Source organism: Malaya genurostris, chromosome 3 (assembly GCF_030247185.1).
Source record: "Malaya genurostris strain Urasoe2022 chromosome 3, Malgen_1.1, whole genome shotgun sequence".
Lineage (NCBI taxonomy): Eukaryota > Metazoa > Arthropoda > Insecta > Diptera > Culicidae > Malaya > Malaya genurostris.
In genome coordinates, this window is record NC_080572.1 from 249,242,796 (window position 1) to 249,262,139 (window position 19,344).

Genomic DNA, 19,344 nt, shown 5'->3' on the forward strand with positions numbered 1-19,344 from the left:
GACAGCGCACTGAAGGCACTTTTACTGAACCGTCACGGAACTGAAATGTGTGAATAGTCCTTAAACATCAAAATCCGTTACACTAGTAAGCACGTAGATGTAAGGGCATATATTTGGGCTATTGATATAATTTCGTCGGATACAAGACAAATACAAATCCAGGCAAACAGAGTGTATGTTCTGGGTTCGTGTGTTCGATATTGGTTCCTAATATAGATCAATCTAAGGAGACTCTCGTGCAATTGTTCATTCAAAAGTATTCCGATTGTCTATTTGATTGAAAATATCGATTATTAGAAATTTTGGTCGCCTTGTTCCAGATCAATAACTGATCGTTGTAGTTTTTGTAAGTAATCTTAAATAATTACCTTCCATGGAAAATTTATCAGAAACTATTATCAGTCTTAGCTTTCTTTTATCATCATCCGAGAATTTGACTTTGTAATTCTTGGAAGGTATTTAGTTCATTTACCTTCCAAGAGCTGACAGAAAAAAACGATGATTAGATAAGGAGATTATTTGTGTTCGTGAAAAGTTTAAATTTCAGAGTAGAGTTGATAGGCTAGCCAATTCGTTTTACCCGGATCCAGAAGTACCGGAATTAGTGTTCTAAGAATCTTGAGTCAAAACAATACAGATTGCCGTTAAATTTCATTCACAAATTTGCTTCCTAAAATCTTACAATTTCATTTCTGGAACCACACTTGAATAGCAGGTCATTACTACATAGAATGAGAAGTCCCAGGCCTAACAAAGAAAAAGTCGATTTTTTACCGTGAAAACTTTCTTATTCTTCAATATAATCTCCATCTAAAGCGATATACTTGGCCCAGCGGTCCTCCAACATTTTGATACCCTTTAAAAAAAAAGATTTGCAAAGGTCTTCAAAACAGGCTTCCGTTTCCGCAATGACCTCAGTATTCGACAAAAATTTCTTTCTCTGGAGAAGCCTTTTCAGGTTTGGAAATAGATAATAATCCCTGGGGGTCTGGTCTGGAGAATACGGGGGATGGTGGACAAATCCGTACCGCAAATCATTCAATTTCACCGTTGCTTTTATGCATTAATGCGCCGTCTTTTTCCATAGCTTGATGAAAACTAGAACTTGTCTGACACGATCAGATAAACTTTGATCTAAATCAGTTGAGGAAATTGTAGAATGGGAGTATTGCGTAACGCGATTTAAGATTAGGATGGAGTGCTTCCAAAAACTGATCCTGTATTGCGAAATCTGTCAAAATTTCATTTGTCCAAAGGATACAGACAAAGAAATGACACGAAATGGACTAAGAACTTTGAGAAAGGAAAAGACGGTTTATAATAACAGTTTGTTATTATGGCTGGCAATCCGGCTTGCGTTATTATGGATGATGAGGAATACGTGAAAAATGAAATATCAGGCGCTTTTGGGTGACCAATTCCAGCGATGTGATGCCGGCAAGTCCATTTTTACGAGAGAATTCGTTAGAAAAAGCAATGATCTGGCAAGCAATTTGTTAATGTGGAGCGCTTTCAAATGCATTAGTAACAACAAATTACTCAACTCAACATTTCATGAGAATTTTGGAATGTTAGGTGTACATAATGTAGAATTTGATGAAGCAATTCAAAAAAATTTTCTTTAACCAAAACAGATAAACCATTTTTAAAAACCAGAGACTTGTCGAATATTGATTTAAAACCCAAAGCTCAATGTTCCAATTTGAAAGGAAGTTGTTCAATATACAACTTTCGATGAGGACAAAAAATCATTGTGCAACATTTCCCCGGAAATTGCTTCACGCCACCGGATCAATCCACCAACAAATGTTCAATCGATAGCCACAACAAAAATATCAAATTATAATTCAATCACATTTGTAACCCAACACCATTAGGCGTCACGGATCATCGTTCGTTGGGGATGAATGAGGAAGCGAAAAACGTGCTGCTTATTGTTGGTTGGTCGGCAAGCCTAAACATTCGGAAATGAAAAAAAAAAACGTCTCTAAGAATGGCTGGAGTCTATCAATGACACGATTTACGATTATGCTTGGGTTCCCAAAATATGCTTATCATGTAACAATGTTGTTTAGTTTTTTTTTTTTTCAATCATATAATTTATTAAGGCACACTGCTTAAGCTCTAAGATGCCAAGGGCTTTTTCTAATTTTAATTAACAAATAACTTAAAACTAGGATAGTATATTAAGATAATGTAATGACTTTGGCAGATCCCGCCTTCAGCTGGCAATCGGCACCGGCCGGCGTACTGAATGTAACACGTTGGTAAGTATCTTGGTATTAGCCGCTTTTTTCTGTCCGTGTGGGTTCGCGGGGGACACCCCCAGGCTACGAATACCAGGCGGGTGGCCCATATTCATCTCATAGACTACAGCGGCCGTCCGTGGGCAATGATGATGATGTTACGGAGGAAAATGAAAAAAAAATATACAGAGAAGTAAATATTACGGAGAACAGAGTAAAAAGGGGATATGGGAACAAAATGATTAAGAACGACAAAGATCTAATTAGTTGACATCGAGATGGTGAAAAAACGTGGGAGGGGGAAGCAGAAAATTTAGTGACAGCAGAAAGATCTTGTTAGTTCCAATGAAGATGGTGGACAGACGAGGGATGGGGAGATTCGGGCGGATGTTAGTGTCGAACCTGTGGGTGGAGTTTCTTCTTCGCATCAGTCGAGGAACAGGGGTAACTAACGCAGATTACACTTGTATATTAATGTGTTTAAGGAATTTATATATGAGTAACATATATGATATATCCCGACTCGCCAACACATCTCGAACCGGAACATCAGGTGGTCTACCTCGGGCCCTGAGGGAGTCCTTTAAAACAGACCTGGCGTCACAATACCCCACACATGACCATACGACATGCTCGATGTCCTGATAACCGTTGCCACAGGTGCAGAGACCGCTCTCCATGACCCCAATACGCCGAAGATGTGCGTTGAATGTGTAGTGATTAGACATGAGCCGAGACATAACACGAATGAAATCGCGACTCACGTTCATCCTCCTGAACCAAGGTTTCGTCGATACCCTAGGGATAATGGAATGTAGCCATCGTCCCTTTTCGTCATTACTCCATGAAGTTTGCCAACTTTCAAGTGCTCTTCGACGAGAAATACTGAAAAATTCATTGAAGCAGATTGGTCTTTCATAAATATCACCTTCTAATGCGCCCACTTTAGCCAATGAGTCTGCCTTTTCATTTCCCGGAATGGAACAATGTGAAGGGACCCAGACTAACGATATTGAATAAGACCGTTCAGATAAAGTTTGCAAGTGTTCCCGTATTTTCCCCAGGAAATATGGGGGATACTTTCCTGGCTTCATTGCCCGGAGAGCTTCTATTGAGCTTAGACTGTCCGTGACAATGAAGTAATGGTCTTTGGGCAACGTTTCAATGATCTCGAGGGTGTACTGAATAGCAGCTAATTCTGCGACGTAAACTGAAGCCGGATCACTGAGTTTGTACGAAGCGGTGATGTTCTGATTGAAGATGCCGAAGCCTGTGGACTCGTTGATGTTTGATCCGTCAGTGTAAAACATCTTTTCACAGTTGACTGTTCTAAATTTATTATAAAAAATATTTGGGGCCACTTGAGGGCGCACGTGATCCGGAATTCCACGAATCTCTTCTCTCATGGATGTGTAGAATATCCAACAGTAGAATCAGAAGTATCCAACAAATGAGCACGGTTGGAAACAAACGAAGAAGGATTAATATTCTGAGCCAGGTAATCAAAATACAAGGACATAAAACGGGTTTGAGAATTGAGCTCGACAAGCCTTTCGAAGTTTTCAATCACCATCGGATTCAGGATGTCGCATCGGATTAGCAATCGATATGAGAGATCCCAGAATCGATTTTTCAACGGTAAGACGCCCGCAAGCACTTCGAGACTCATCGTATGAGTCGACTGCATGCAGCCTAAGGCAATACGCAAACAACGATACTGAACTCTTTCCAGTTTAATGAAATGGGTGTTCGCCGCGGATCGGAAGCAGAAGCATCCGTATTCCATTACGGACAATATCGTTGTTTGGTACAGCCTGATCAGGTCTCCTGGGTGGGCACCCCACCATGATCCGGTTATTGTACGAAGAAAGTTAATTCTCTGTTGGCATTTTTGTTTCAGATACCTAATATGACATCCCCAGGTGCCTTTGGAGTCGAACCAGACCCCGAGATATTTGAATGTGAAGACCTGAGCTATGGTTTCACCCCTTAGTTGAAGCTGTAGTTGTGCTGGTTCTCGCTTCCTTGAAAATACAACCAGCTCAGTTTTCTCCGTAGAGAAGTCGATACCAAGTTGAAGAGCCCACGTGGACAAGTTGTGGAGTGTATCTTGTAATGGTCCTTGCAGATCGGCAGTTTTGGATCCTATAATGGACACAACGCTGTCGTCGGCAAGTTGTCTTAGCGTGCAAGATGTGTTGATATATTCATCGATATCTTTTACGTAAAAATTGTATAAAAGGGGGCTTAAGCATGAGCCCTGAGGAAGACCCATGTAGCTAAATCTTATTGTCGACAAATCACCATGTGCGAAATACATGTGTTTCTCGGACAATAGATTATATAAAAAGGTGTTCAAAACCGGCAAAAGACCATGCTGGTGCAGCTTCTTAGATAGGATATTTATAGAAACTGAATCAAAAGCCCCCTTGATGTCTAGAAATACTGATGCCATTTGTTCTTTACGAGCAAATGCCATTTGAATTTCTGTTGAGAGCAACGCAAGACAATCGTTCGTTCCTTTACCCCTGCGGAAACCAAATTGTGTATCTGAAAGAAAGCCATTAGTTTCGACCCAATTGTCTAGACGGAAGAGAATCATTTTTTCGAACAACTTCCGGATACAGGAAAGCATAGCAATCGGCCGATACGAATTGTGATCGGAGGCTGGTTTCCCAGGTTTTTGAATGGCGATAACTCTCACTTGTCTCCAGTCGTGTGGGACAATATTACCCTCGAGGAACTTGTTGAATAAATTCAGCAAGCGTCTTTTGGCGGTGTCAGGCAGATTCTTCAACAAGTTGAATTTGATTCTGTCTAACCACGGGGCCTTATTGTTACATGACAAGAGCGCAAGTGAGAACTCTACCATCGAAAACGGTGTTTCGTTTGTATTTGATGTCGCGGCGCGGGAGATCTTCTGTTCCGGAACAGAGTCTGGACATACTTTTTTAGCGAAATCGAATATCCAACGGTTGGAATATTCGTCGCTTTCGTTCGTGGTGTTTTGGTTTCGCATTCGTCGGGCTGTGTTCCAAAGAGTGCTCATCGATGTTTCTTTTGTTAATCCGTCAACAAACCGTCGCCAGTAACCTAGTTTCTTTGCTTTAACTAAGTTCTTCATTTGCTTATCTAGCGCTGCGTAATTTCTATAATTATCAGGTGTTCCATATTTTCTGAACTTTTTGAATGCTAAAGATCTTTCCGCGTTCAGTGATGAGCACTCTTTGTCCCACCACGGATTGGGAGGAAGGATGTTAGTTTTCGCGCCGGGTACACGTTTCGTCTGAGCTTGAATCGCGGAGTCGAGAATCAAGCCAGCCAAAAGCGTGTACTCTTCCTCCGGAGGAAGTTCTTGTGTTGTTTCCAGTTTCTCAGATATCGCATTTGCGTAATATTTCCAATCAATATTTCGTGTGAGGTCATACGAAACATTGATTGTCTCCGATGGTCTTAATCCGTTGGCGATTGAAATTACGATAGGTAGATGATCGCTACCGTGAGGATCGGGGATTACCTTCCACTTGCAATCCAACCGTAGCGATGTTGAGCAAAGGGATAAATCCAGCGCACTTGGTCTTGCTGGTGGTGCAGGAATCCGTGTCATTTCTCCCGTATTCAATATTGTCATATTGAAGTTGTCACAAATATCATGGATCATAGCTGATCTGTTATCGTCATGAAGACAACCCCATCCCGTACCGTGTGAGTTAAAGTCTCCTAAAACCAACGTTGGTGCGGGAAGGAGTTCTATGATATCACTGAGCCGCTGATGCCCAACCGAGGCTCTAGGGGGAATGTAGATGGAAGCAATACAAAGGTCCTTACCTTTGATTGTAACATGACATGCGACAACTTCAATACCTGGTATCGAGAGGAGGTTAATTCGATAAAAGGAATAGCACTTTTTGATTCCCAAAAGTACTCCTCCATAGGGGGTTTCTCGATCCAAACGAATAATATTAAAATTGTGGAAGTTGAGAGATATTTCAGAAGTTAACCAAGTTTCGCACAATGCAAATGCATCGCAATTCGTGGTATATAATAGATGTTTGAAGGAATCAATTTTTGGGATGATACTTCTGCAATTCCATTGTAAAACAGTGATCAAATCCTTGACCTCATTGGATAAATTAGCCATCGAAGGATACAATCGCTGAAAGAAGGGGCCATTTTACAGTCAACTGTTTCAAAAACGTCTCAGCTACGGGTACAAAGGTCATCAAAATACCTTTCAAGGGGTCAGAGATATTGAAAGTTTTAAAAATCCAGTCCACTATATCAGAGAATTTAATAAATCCAGCATTTGGTTGATTCTTTGACTGGTCTTTAGGGGCAATTGAGTTTTTGTTTGTCTTAGGAAGTGTTGGAAACTCCTTATCAGATCTCAGTTTTTCTAGATCAGGAGCTATTCTTTGCTTCGGTGTTTTACTAACACTACCATTAGCTGTTACTTTTGGAGGCCCCTCAAGGGCCACCTTCGAACCCTTACTAGGTAGCTTATGAGAGGAAATATTTCTCCTTTTCCTGTTGCTACGAGGGATGGCCGAAGATGTACCTTCGAGAGGGTCGTCTGAATCGCACTCGTCTGTTGACAAGCAAGCATAGGGATTTGCAGATGGGCTTGGTGGTGTAGCACTCTTTAGCATTTCTGCAAATGTGCGCTTGGAGCGTTCCCTCAAAGAGTGCTTTAGCTTATCTCCACGCAATTTGTAGGTGGGACATGCTGAGAGATCATGCGGACCCTCACTGCAGTAGAGACACTTTTCAATGTCTCTTCCGCAAGAGCCATCCGCATGACGCTCTCCACACTTCGAACAACGGGGCCGATTCGCACAATGGGAGGCTGTGTGTCCTAATTGCTGGCAATTAGTACAGTTCATAACCCGCGGCACGAAGAGACGTACGGGTAGACGAACCCTGTCCAGAAGGACATAATTTGGCAAAGCCGAACCAGCGAAGGTCACACGATACGAGTTCGATTGAGGATAAGATTTTGACCCATCCTCGGCGATCGATACTGAATGCAAGCGTTTGCAATCCAGTATCTTCAGATTCTTGAGTAAGGGGTTTTTGAAACCGCCAACCCCGTGCTCAAGAATATCTGCGCAAGTCAAACCTGCATCTGTGACCACGCCGTCTATTTCGACTTCGCGGGCTGGTACATATACGCGATAATCCCGCGTAAAGAGCTCATTTCGAACGATCTCATTAGCCTGCTTTAAGCTGGTCAACGAGACCCTGAGTTTGTCGGAGCGCATTTTTACTATTTGTGTGATAGTCGGGTAATGTGACGTCAGGTTCTTATTTAATGTCAATAAATTCAATGCTTTATCTTTAGATTTGGTCCGGAAGTACACCACATATGGACCGGTCGATAGCGAGGGTTCATCGGAATATTCCTTAATCCGGGGGGTTTTATTACTGTCAACAACAGGCGGATTAGGATCTGTCTTCATTTCTTCGTCTGGAGGGGGAGGACTCATTGTGCTTACTGTAGCACGAGGTTATATTTAGGCAAGTGGTAAATTATAAGAGGGATGCAACAATAAACTGTAATAAGTAATAAGAATAAAGAAAAAGGCAATACTTAGCTTGTTGTACAAATGCAAGGAACGGTCGCCAAGACCTGCTCTTGGTCGATTGCCACTTCAATTGATGCCAAAAAACCTCTACGAGGAAAAGCACAAAGCACCAGCTAACGGTTCGGTGCGAAGGTGTTCGATCACAATCGACACAGGGAACAATGGCCGCTTGTTTATAATCCGCACACTTGGCCTTGATCGGCGGAACAATAACCGGCTAACGGTACCGTTTCGATCGACCGCTCACAATAAGGCACTGTTCTATTATATAACGCGAAAAAAAACCTCTCAGAGGAAAAAGCACTATTGTCTATCACGCAATATCGTCCGACCACTTTATCACACACACAACTGGTTTTCAATGCTTTCGCAGTAAATCCAAATCACGTCTGTTCGCTCGGAAGGTTGAAACGGCAATGAATGGATGTTGTTTAGTTGTTGATCTTAAGATTAAAATATTTGTAGGCGGATGGGTTGCGATAAATTCAGTTTCGTATATTTTTCCAATAACAACTACTAGTTTGTTCACTTAATCAGATAGTACGTTTGCATAACAAAGTTAATTGATTAAATTTTTTTTCAACAAGGGGAAATGACAAGTTTTTTCAATAGTAGATTTTGAGAAACCATAATCATTTAGTACCATGAAAAAAACGTTTTTTCTGATATTTTTCCATCCACGAAAATCTATGACTAAACAACCCACACCGAAACCAGTCGATTAACATTGAATGTTCACGTTCGAACATCGTGCTACTTTCAGTTATCACGGATGAACCATGAGTAGGGCCACAAATTAGATTGGCATTCGCAACCGGATTTTTCCGACTGTAAAGTCAAAAGTGCAAAAGATTACGGCTAATTTGGCATATCGCGACACTTCAAAACAAAACCGTAGACGGGCATCATTCATGAGAATTTCGCACCCCGGTGCGGGCAAGAGATAAGAAAATACTACGTAGGTCGTCGCTATTTTGGTTCATCTGTGTGTATCCTGATAGGTCGCGTCGTAGGCAATTATCGCCGAGCATGAATAAAGACGCAGACTGATTCGTGTAAATTTTTTGCTGTTATCAGATAACGAATATCAGGTACATGGGTAGCGGTGACTATGCCGATTTGGTTCGTTTGTTGTAGGTCAGAGTGTTATTATTTTTTCACTGCACAGTTGACTGCTTTTGATCATATCGTGTCAATCTAATTACTGATAAGCAAAATTCCCGTAATTTCACTGGTGATAACCTTAAAGACAGCATATGTAACAAAAATTCAACGCTATTCAGAAGGGAAAAAATATCGTTTCACTTCGGGAATCATCGCTGAAAATAATTTCTATTTTTTTTATTCTTTCCCAATTTCAGTGCATCTCGTGGCATCCAGTTACCCGAATTGGGTCGTTATGCAACCGGTATCTTTTATCTTGACAAACATTCTCACCTGGAAGCCAAAAAGGACTTTAATTCGCTGGCCGAAAGCCTCGGAATACAGGTGATTGGTTGGCGTGATGTGCCGACTAACCAGGAAGCGGTCGGTGCCGTTGCTCGCAAGAGTGAGCCGTTGTCGCAGCAGGTGTTCGTTACGGCTGATGTCGACAATGACACGTTCAAGCGACAGGTGTTTGTTTTGCGCAAGCGTGCCACCCACGAGCTGCAGCGTCCAGGTCGCCGGTTTTACATCTGTTCCCTGTCGACGAAAACTATCGTTTACAAGGGTCTGTTCACGTCGGACCAAATTTGGGACTACTATCTCGATTTGAAGAATCCCGAGTTTACTACCTATTTGGCACTGGTTCACACCCGTTTCAGTACCAACACGTTCCCATCTTGGGAGCGAGCTCATCCGTTGCGCGTTTTGGCCCATAATGGTGAAATTAATACACTTCGGGGCAATGTTAACTTCATGAAGGCTCGCGAGGGTGTTATGAAGAGTGAGCTCTACGGCGATGAACTGAAGAAATTGTATCCCGTAGTCGAGCCGAACTTGTCCGATTCAGGATCATGCGACTGTGTTCTTGAATTTTTAATGCAAGTCGGTGACCGATCTTTGCCAGAGGTGAGTTTTGATCCGAACGATTTTGTGTGAGAGCCTGATAAATTACTAAATTTCTTGTGTTATTTTGTACCTAGGCCGTTATGACTATGGTTCCAGAGGCGTGGCAAAACGATCGTACCATGTCCCAGGAGAAACGTGATTTCTACCATTGGTCGGCATGTGTAATGGAACCCTGGGATGGACCGGCGCTGATCTCCTTCACCGATGGACGCTATATCGGTGCCATCCTGGATCGTAACGGCTTGCGTCCTTCCCGGTTTTATGTAACCCGCGACAACATACTGATCATGGCTTCGGAAGTTGGTGTTTATGACGTTGATCCTAAAGACGTTACGCTCAAGGTAGAATTATTAGTATTCAACTTAAACGGTTTTATTTTTTGTAGATCTTAAAACTCATACACACAATTCGTATCATCACATTTGGTAGGCCCGAAAGGCGCGTTTCGTGAAACTAAGCCGATCAGAGTCAAAGATTAAGCGGTAATTTTTAACTCTGGCAGAGTTAAGTGAATTTTCATTTCTGCTCTTTTTTTGTTAAGGATCTCCCTAATACACACTTGCTGTTTCGTACTGTTCCCACCAAAACAAACGCAAAAACGATTCTAATATGTACATTTCAATTCTCTTTTGGTGGAATCGAATCGTTTTGGTTTGATTGCGAAATTTACAAAAAAAAATAGAGCCGTCTCAAGCCAGGTCGTATGCTGTTGGTGGACACCGAACAAAAGTCACTGATTCAGGACATTGAGCTCAAGTCCCAAATAGCAAGGTCACGCCCGCACTCCGAGTGGCTTCAGGAACAAGTAAGTGTAAAATTACTACGACAATAACGAATTGTAATCTCAAATTTCAGCTGCTCTTAGTGGAAATGTGTATGTCTCTATGTTGAAAACGGAACTAACAACTGTCTTCACCTATCACCATCTCATGATCCGATCAGACGTATCATCAGTTAACGAATATCACACCTTCGAATACAATCACGTTCCATCGAGCTTGCAAACTTATTAATCATTTATGTATTCTTTCTTTGTTTCATTTCTCACAATCATCAAAATCCAAAAATATATATATGCAAATCTCTTTGGCTCAATCTAACCCTCAAAGATGGTAAGTTCCCCAAATTTAAAACTTTGTATGAATCGCGTGATTTTACATCTTTCTCTAGTAAGACAGATTGATGTGGCTTAATTTGCGTATTGTTTCACCCGAGAAAACACTGACCTGTAGATTTGTTTTTGGCTTTGTTATATCCATTGCATGTTCCTCATTGACCACCATGTTACTAAATTTTCCGTGTGAAAATTGCGTTGATTTGAGTTGCGAAAGATGTCTCGATTTGATACACGGAAAAAATTACATATATCCGTGCTGGTTTATTGTAGATCACAATGGAGTCGATTCGAGAAGCGGCTGCTGAGAGTAACGGCTGTACCGATCTGAGCAACTATCTACCTGACGAGAACCACCGTGGTATCATGGATCCTCGGCTGCAATTATATGGTTATACAACGGAAACGATCCACATGCTGTTGCTTCCGATGATCAAGAACAAGAAGGAGGCTCTCGGTTCCATGGGCAACGATGCACCACTAGCGTGCCTTTCTGCATTCCAACCCTTGCCGTACGAGTACTTTAAGCAACTGTTTGCACAGGTCACGAACCCACCGATTGATCCTTTCCGGTAAGTTAGGCATTAATCATTTCTAACATCATAATCATCATCATAAAATGTTGCATCTCCACAGTAATAACTTCAATGGAGCCGCGTTATACTTCAGCTACACATTTGTGTAGTGATTTTATTCTTCAATGTTGATAATGTGCCGTAGTTGTTGATATTAGTTTAATATTGATTATAAACTTATTTCTTTCAGTGAAAAAATTATCATGTCACTGCAATGCCCGGTTGGTCCAGAGGCTAACCTGCTGGCAGCATCCCCATCGCAGGTACATCGCATCTGGCTAGATAATCCTATCCTGAGCATTCCAGATGTTGAAATCCTCAAACGGAATCAGCATCGTGGATGGAAGACTAAAGTTATTGACATTACATTCCCAGCTGCTGAAGGCGCCGAGGGACACGTCACAGGATTACGTCGCGTAAGCGCCGAAGCTTTGAACGCCGCCAAAAGTGGCTACCAGCTTCTAGTTCTCTCGGATCGAGCTGGAGGTCCGAACAGGGCACCAATCTCAGCCTTGCTAGCACTAGGCTCCGTACATCATCATCTGATTGAGGCACGCCAGCGCATGAAAGTCGGCTTGATAGTTGAGACGGCCGAGGCACGAGAAGTGCATCACTTCTGCGTTCTACTAGGATACGGTGCCGATGCCATTTGTCCGTACTTAGTTTTCGAATTGGCTGAAGCCCTCCGCGATGAAACCGTTATCGACCCCACGTTGACCAATGATGCAATATACAAAGCCTACGCCCAAGCTGTTGAGACCGGAATTCTGAAGGTTATGGCAAAGATGGGTATTTCAACACTACAATCTTATAAAGGTGCCCAGATTTTCGAAGCTGTTGGAATCGGTGCGGATGTGATCGACTGTTGCTTCCGTGGAACTCAGTCCCGAATTGGAGGTGTGAACCTTCAAGTATTAGCTGCAGAGGGCCTGCAACGTCACAATATGGTGTACGGGACTAACAATGCCGACATTAAAATTCTGCGTAATCCAGGTCAATTCCACTGGAGAGCTGGTGGCGAAGGGCACATCAACGAACCTGCCGCCATAGCTGCTCTCCAAGAAGCCGCAGTAAATGAGAATAAGGGAGCTTATGCACAGTTTCGAGATACAACGATGAAAAGTGTAGAGAAATGCGCTCTACGAGGCCAGCTGGAGTTCGTTAGAGGTCGCCCAAAAGTGGACATCTCCGAAGTAGAACCAGCCAGTGAGATTGTTAAAAGATTTGCTACCGGTGCCATGAGTTTCGGAAGTATTTCACTCGAAGCGCACACAACACTTGCCATAACTATGAACCGTATTGGTGGCAAGAGTAACACTGGTGAGGGCGGTGAAAATGCAGATCGGTATCTAAATCAAGATCCCAACCATAACAAACGTTCGGCTATCAAACAGGTTGCTTCGGGTCGGTTTGGTGTTACAGCTGCTTACATTGCCAACGCCGATGATTTGCAAATTAAGATGGCTCAAGGTGCCAAACCTGGTGAAGGCGGTGAACTTCCCGGCTATAAGGTAACTACGGATATTGCCAAGACACGTCACTCAGTTGCGGGAGTAGGTCTGATTTCGCCTCCACCTCATCATGACATTTATTCGATCGAGGATTTAGCTGAACTGATTTACGACTTGAAGTGTGCTAACCCAAGAGCACGTATAAGCGTTAAACTAGTATCAGAAGTAGGAGTCGGAGTTGTTGCTTCCGGAGTGGCCAAAGGCAAAGCGGAACATATTGTAATATCAGGACATGATGGTGGTACTGGAGCTAGCTCATGGACTGGCATCAAATCGGCTGGTTTACCTTGGGAACTAGGTATTGCCGAGACACATCAAGTGTTGGTTCTAAATGATTTGCGATCCAGGTGATTAAGATGAACAAAGTTAAGTTCTAAAACTCTAAACTATTATTTCTTCTCTACAGAGTTGTTGTTCAAGCCGATGGTCAGTTGCGTACAGGCTTCGACGTTGTAGTTGCTGCTATATTGGGTGCTGATGAGTTCGGATTTAGTACGGCTCCTCTAATTGTCATGGGTTGTACTATGATGCGCAAGTGTCATCTGAATACTTGCCCCGTCGGGATTGCTACCCAAGACCCAATACTGCGGGCCAAATTTGCCGGAAAACCGGAACATGTTGTCAACTATTTCTTTATGTTGGCTGAAGAGGTAATTGCACTGATAGCAAATATTTTCCACATACTTTTCTAATTCGTTCAAATATTAATTCAGATTCGTGAAATAATGGCAAGTTTGGGCTTGCGTAAATTCCAAGAATTGATTGGACGCACCGATCTACTGCAAGTTCGTAGCGATCTTTCAAACAAGGCAAATCTGCTGGATCTTCAGATGCTGTTGAAAAACGCATTGGATCTCCGTCCTGGAACCAACATTATTGGAGGATCACTTAAGCAAGACTTCACTCTGGTGGAGCGCGCCGATAATTACTTGATCGAAAAGTCCCAAGGTGTTCTTGCCGGAACGGAAGACTCAATTACATTGGACATGAAAATAAGGAATGAGGAACGTGCTTTCACAAGCACCCTAAGCTATGAGATCGCTCGTAAGTATGGCGATTCGGGTCTACCAGAAGGTCGTACCATCAATATCAATTTGACTGGATCGGCGGGTCAAAGTTTCGGTGCCTTCTTGGCCAAAGGAGTTAATCTTCACTTGGTAGGAGATGCCAATGACTACGTTGGTAAAAGCTTGTCAGGTGGCAGTATCATTATTCGACCGCCCGAGGAATCACCCTTCGAATCTCACCTCAATGTTATTGTCGGCAATGTATGTCTTTATGGTGCTACTTCTGGACGAGCATACTTCAGAGGCATTGCTGCAGAAAGATTCTGCGTACGTAATTCTGGAGCCGTCGCAGTAGTTGAAGGTGTTGGAGACCATGGTTGCGAATATATGACGGGAGGTATGGTACTGATCCTGGGGTTGACCGGACGGAACTTTGCCGCTGGTATGTCGGGAGGCATAGCCTACGTTCTGGATGTTGATGGTACATTCCGCTCAAAGGTTAACCCGGGAATGGTTGAGCTGTTGGGGCTGGATTTGGATGATGATCGTCTAATTGTTAAAAATTTGCTGGAAGAATTTGTGGAGAAGACTGACTCAGTCATTGCTAAAGACTTACTGTCAATTTGGCCAGAGCCATGCCAACAATTTGTTAAAGTTTTCCCCTATGAGTATCAAAAAGCATTGAAGGCCCAGAAAGAGGAACTCGTTTTGCAAAAGGAACTCAATGCTCTTACTAACGGTACTCCGAAACACGAACCGAAGGTTAAAGATATTGAGGAATCGATTGAAGATGCGACGTTAGCCAAGAAAAAACTAGATCAAATTCTGGATAAAACTCGCGGTTTCATCAAGTACAAGAGGGAGACCTCAATCTATCGCAATGCAGGCGAACGCCAGAAGGACTGGAAAGAGGTGTATAATTTCTCTCACGTTCGCAAAAATCTGAAAATGCAGGCTGCTCGTTGTATGGAGTGTGGCGTTCCATTCTGTCAATCCAATTCACACGGATGTCCCCTGGGCAACATCATTCCCAAATGGAACGATCTTGTATTCAACGGTAGCTGGAAGGAAGCTATTAATCAGTTGCTGCAAACCAATAACTTCCCTGAGTTTACAGGACGTGTTTGCCCAGCGCCTTGCGAAGGGGCTTGTGTTTTAGGCATTTCTGAGCCAGCAGTCACGATCAAAAATATAGAGTGTGCCATCATTGATCATGCATTTGAGCAGGGTTGGATTACCCCCCAAGTTCCAGCTGTTAGAACGGGTAAACGTGTTGCCGTTATTGGTTCTGGTCCAGCTGGTCTGGCCGCAGCCGAACAGCTCAATAAAGCAGGCCATCTGGTTACCGTATATGAACGAAATGATCGCCCGGGAGGTCTTCTGCAATATGGCATTCCAACAATGAAACTTTCCAAAGACGTCGTCAAACGACGTATTAATTTGATGATTGACGAAGGAATTGAATTTAAATGCAATGTTCACATTGGAAAAGATTTAATGGCTTCTCAGTTGGAAAAGGATTATGACGCTGTTCTGTTCACTACGGGAGCAACTTGGCCTCGCGATCTGAACTTGCCAAATCGGGATCTTAAAGGCATTCATTTTGCAATGGAGTTTTTGGAGGCTAGTCAGAAAAAACTCCTTGGAACAAATCAGTCTTGGATTTCTGCGGAAGGGAAGCATGTTATTGTAATCGGTGGAGGAGATACGGGATGCGATTGTATTGCCACGTCATTGCGACAGGGTGCCAAAACTATTACTACGTTTGAAATTTTACCAACACCCCCAGAAAAACGAGCCCAGGATAATCCATGGCCACAGTGGCCGAAGATATTCCGGTAAAAAATCTGTTCCTAACAAAGAAAGTACAAACTAATCGAAATTTAACCTTTTCAGAGTCGACTACGGTCATGAAGAGGTTCGAGTAAAGTGGGGTAAAGATCCACGCCAATACAGCACCACAACAAAGGAATTTGTTAGTGACGGAAATGGGAATATTAAGGGAGTAAATACGATACAAGTTGAATGGACTCAAAGTGCGACTGGACAATGGAAAATGGCAGAAGTTCCGGGAACTGAAAAATATTTCCCGGCTGATCTAATTTTGCTAGCAATGGGATTCCTCGGTCCGGAGAGGGTTGCTCCTACAGAAATGAGTAAGCAAATATTTATACCAACTTTAAGTTCAAAATGCTCAATAATTTCTTATCATTCCCAGAGCTTGAATTGGATGGCAGAGGTAACATCAAAACATCGGTGAGCACATACGGAACTGCTAATCCGAAGGTATTTGCCGCCGGTGACTGTCGCCGAGGGCAATCGCTCGTTGTTTGGGCGATCACCGAAGGGCGACAAGCAGCTCGTCAAATTGATTCCTACTTGATAGGTAAACCAAGCTCACTCCCGGGTCCTGGAGGTGTTGTAGATCCAACACGATCTCCATAAATCTTATTAAATGCACAGCATAACATTAACTCATGAGATAACACTGAACTAGCTTAGATGGTAAGCTGTGTTAGTGTTATTCACCAATGAGATTCTCCAACATTCAACAGAAGAAACTAATCACAGGTTTACAACTATAAATACGGTACAGAACGTTCGATACGTCCAGGTGGTTCGATGCGAATCAAAAGTAGATGGAAGTTCTATAGATCTAGTGATTCTCATACGTTTCTGTTAGTTCGGTAGAAGTTGCTTTTTTTTACCATTATATTATATATAATCAAGCATAAACGATTATTTACTACAACTCATCATTAGTTTAAAAATTTGTTTTACTTTACTTCAACACTTCATTGTATTATCATTAGACGCTAACACTGCTTAGTAATGATGAATAAATGTTTATTTCACTATTTGTATAAACATCCACTAAATACTTGTAATTATCATTTACATATATTTAATCAAATATTTTTCTGTATTAGTAATACGGGAAAGCTTGCAAAGAACTTATTTACACTGTTTTGTCACTTTCTGTAAAAAAAAGAACAACTTTGTTGCCAATTATAAAGTGACTACCGTGAACCAAAAGACGCAACATATCTGTGTTATTATTGTCATTTTACAAGACAAAAGAAATTTTTTTAATCATGTTGATTAGTCGCTAGCTTGGATATTCTGTTCGAAATACAATTTCGCTTTTCTGCTGCTTCTTGTATTTTAATTTATTTTTGATCCTGTTGGTTCCATATTTCAACTAAAAATCATATCGTTTTTGACTCATCGTCGTCATCGTGTGGTCATTATCATCGTGGTCGAACAATCTGAAAATTCGTAATGAGTGAAAAACGCGTTTTCACACTACATTCTAACCAACATTCCATCCGACTCCGTAAATATGATGTAACAGTACAACTATCTTCATAAATAATACCTCGTGCTTAACCACCGGAAGCATGTCCGAGTCAAGATTCACTAAACCATCAAATAGTGCAACTGTTTGAAAATCCCTCTGAGTTCAAACCTACCATGTAAGCAGAGAAAGTAGAAAGTCAATTAAACGATGACATGCACTATGGCAAGACTTGTTTTACCAAAATAAGTTCCAAAAAACCCAATGGCTGTATTATTTATGTGTATCGACAATAACTAGAAAGCTAATATTTGTGAGTTCACACAATTATATATATACAACAAATCTATACCAAGATGTAGCTCGCATGGTATTGCAGTATTTTAGAAAAGAACTAGTAAAAAGAAAATGTCCCTCAAACAACAAAACATAGAGTAAGTTGATTGTAACAATCCGCACTAGTTCCTCCGTAGCTCATCTGTACTCGAACGTCATGTTAAGTTAAATGTTTGACGAATATCTGTTATCGAAAATATGGCTATCGCATGAATTTTAGTGAATATATATTCTATACAGTTCGATGCTGTTAAAGTGTGCAAAATATGTACTTACTAAATATTTACAGTATCAATTACTATCAGCATATAACGAATAGCAAAATGGCAAATAACACACAATTGTTTCACGCAAAATATTGCGTTATGCCTGTTCCCAAGTGTTACACACAAAGTTTAAAACAAACAAACGCAAAGGTCATATGCTCAAAGTCATAAGACTGTTTGAAGCATTCTGAAGTCATCCAGGAGTTAAAAGTGATACTCGTTAAGCTGTTTATTCACACCAAATTTGAATTTCAATGAAAAGCATTGTCATGTATATTGTTTACATCAAAACATATAAATATCTGCTTAAAGTTGTTCAATAAATGTAATATACAATTAGGCTTGACTTTCTCTATAACAATTTGGCAATTAATTGCTTTCGAGTTGCAACTTTCAAACTCAATGAAAACAACTGCAAATGAGAAACCGCATGTAAGTATGCTAAGTAAAAAAAAATGTTCCAATGAATCTAAGCGATTATATTGCAATTGAAACTGTTATTGAGTTTATTCTACATTAAGTATGGTAAGCACTAAACAATCCTAGTTTGTTGAAACTCAGTAACGATAAGTCGTAAGTATAAAACTTTTCATACCCTTGTGGAAAATAATTGACACTAAGAGTCTCTGTCTAGAAACTAAAAATCGCTGGGATATTTCGTGATGAAAACAAACACCATATCACTTATTAAGACGCTATGTCAACCGCACGGAACGTTTTTTCGTCCGAAACGTGTATTCGTTTCAATAATGTAAGCCTTAAACTAATCTAAACTTTAGACAAAGTCTAGTTAACGTTGACGGAAGTTGACTGTTGTACTTAAAACTGTCTGATAGAAAGTGTTTCGTGATGAAAACAAACTAATCTCAAAATGGCGAATGTGCATTTGTGGTTGTAAGTGAGCTGTCAGAAAAGTCAAAGGCACTGTTATGTAGTTTTTACTTCATGCCGAACCTAACTCAGCTTTCAACCTAACCGCTGTCGAACCGTTTGTTTAGCGGTTTCGGACCTAGTTTCATCGCAATAGAACTGGAATCAGGAATCAGAACAAATTGGCTCAAATGGCACGTTCCCCTTGATATTTGGAGATTTGTGCCTTGCCATCAATTTGTTTTTAGCATAATTTTCCCGATATATAAGAGGGAAGGATTGAAAGGAAATGGTAAGGGTTGGACTAGGAGGATGGGAAAAATTGACGACACAAAAACACATAAAAGCAGAAGTAAATTCTGCACCCCTAAGGGATGCCGAACAATCTGCTGAGGATCACATTTAGTGGAAGCAGAAGTAAATTCTGAACCTCTACGAGGTCCCGAACAGTCTGCTGTTAATAAAACCTCCAACCCCCGAGAGG

At 41.5% G+C, this 19,344-nt stretch overlaps 1 protein-coding gene across 2 annotated transcripts in view; it reads left to right on the forward strand.

Moving 5' to 3' along the window:
• LOC131439095 (uncharacterized) overlaps positions 1-18,329 on the forward strand; it is a 64,468-nt gene extending 46,139 nt beyond the window's left edge. For both annotated transcript variants that reach the window (XM_058609707.1, XM_058609708.1), the window contains exons 4-12: positions 9,193-9,883; positions 9,958-10,224; positions 10,566-10,688; positions 11,271-11,569; positions 11,763-13,430; positions 13,490-13,733; positions 13,797-15,928; positions 15,987-16,246; positions 16,309-18,329. In XM_058609707.1, coding sequence (XP_058465690.1) covers positions 9,193-9,883; positions 9,958-10,224; positions 10,566-10,688; positions 11,271-11,569; positions 11,763-13,430; positions 13,490-13,733; positions 13,797-15,928; positions 15,987-16,246; positions 16,309-16,535 — 5,911 coding nt within the window. In that variant the 3' untranslated portion in view covers positions 16,536-18,329. The remainder of the gene's footprint in view (positions 1-9,192; positions 9,884-9,957; positions 10,225-10,565; positions 10,689-11,270; positions 11,570-11,762; positions 13,431-13,489; positions 13,734-13,796; positions 15,929-15,986; positions 16,247-16,308) is intronic.
• The last annotated feature ends 1,015 nt before the right edge of the window (positions 18,330-19,344 follow it).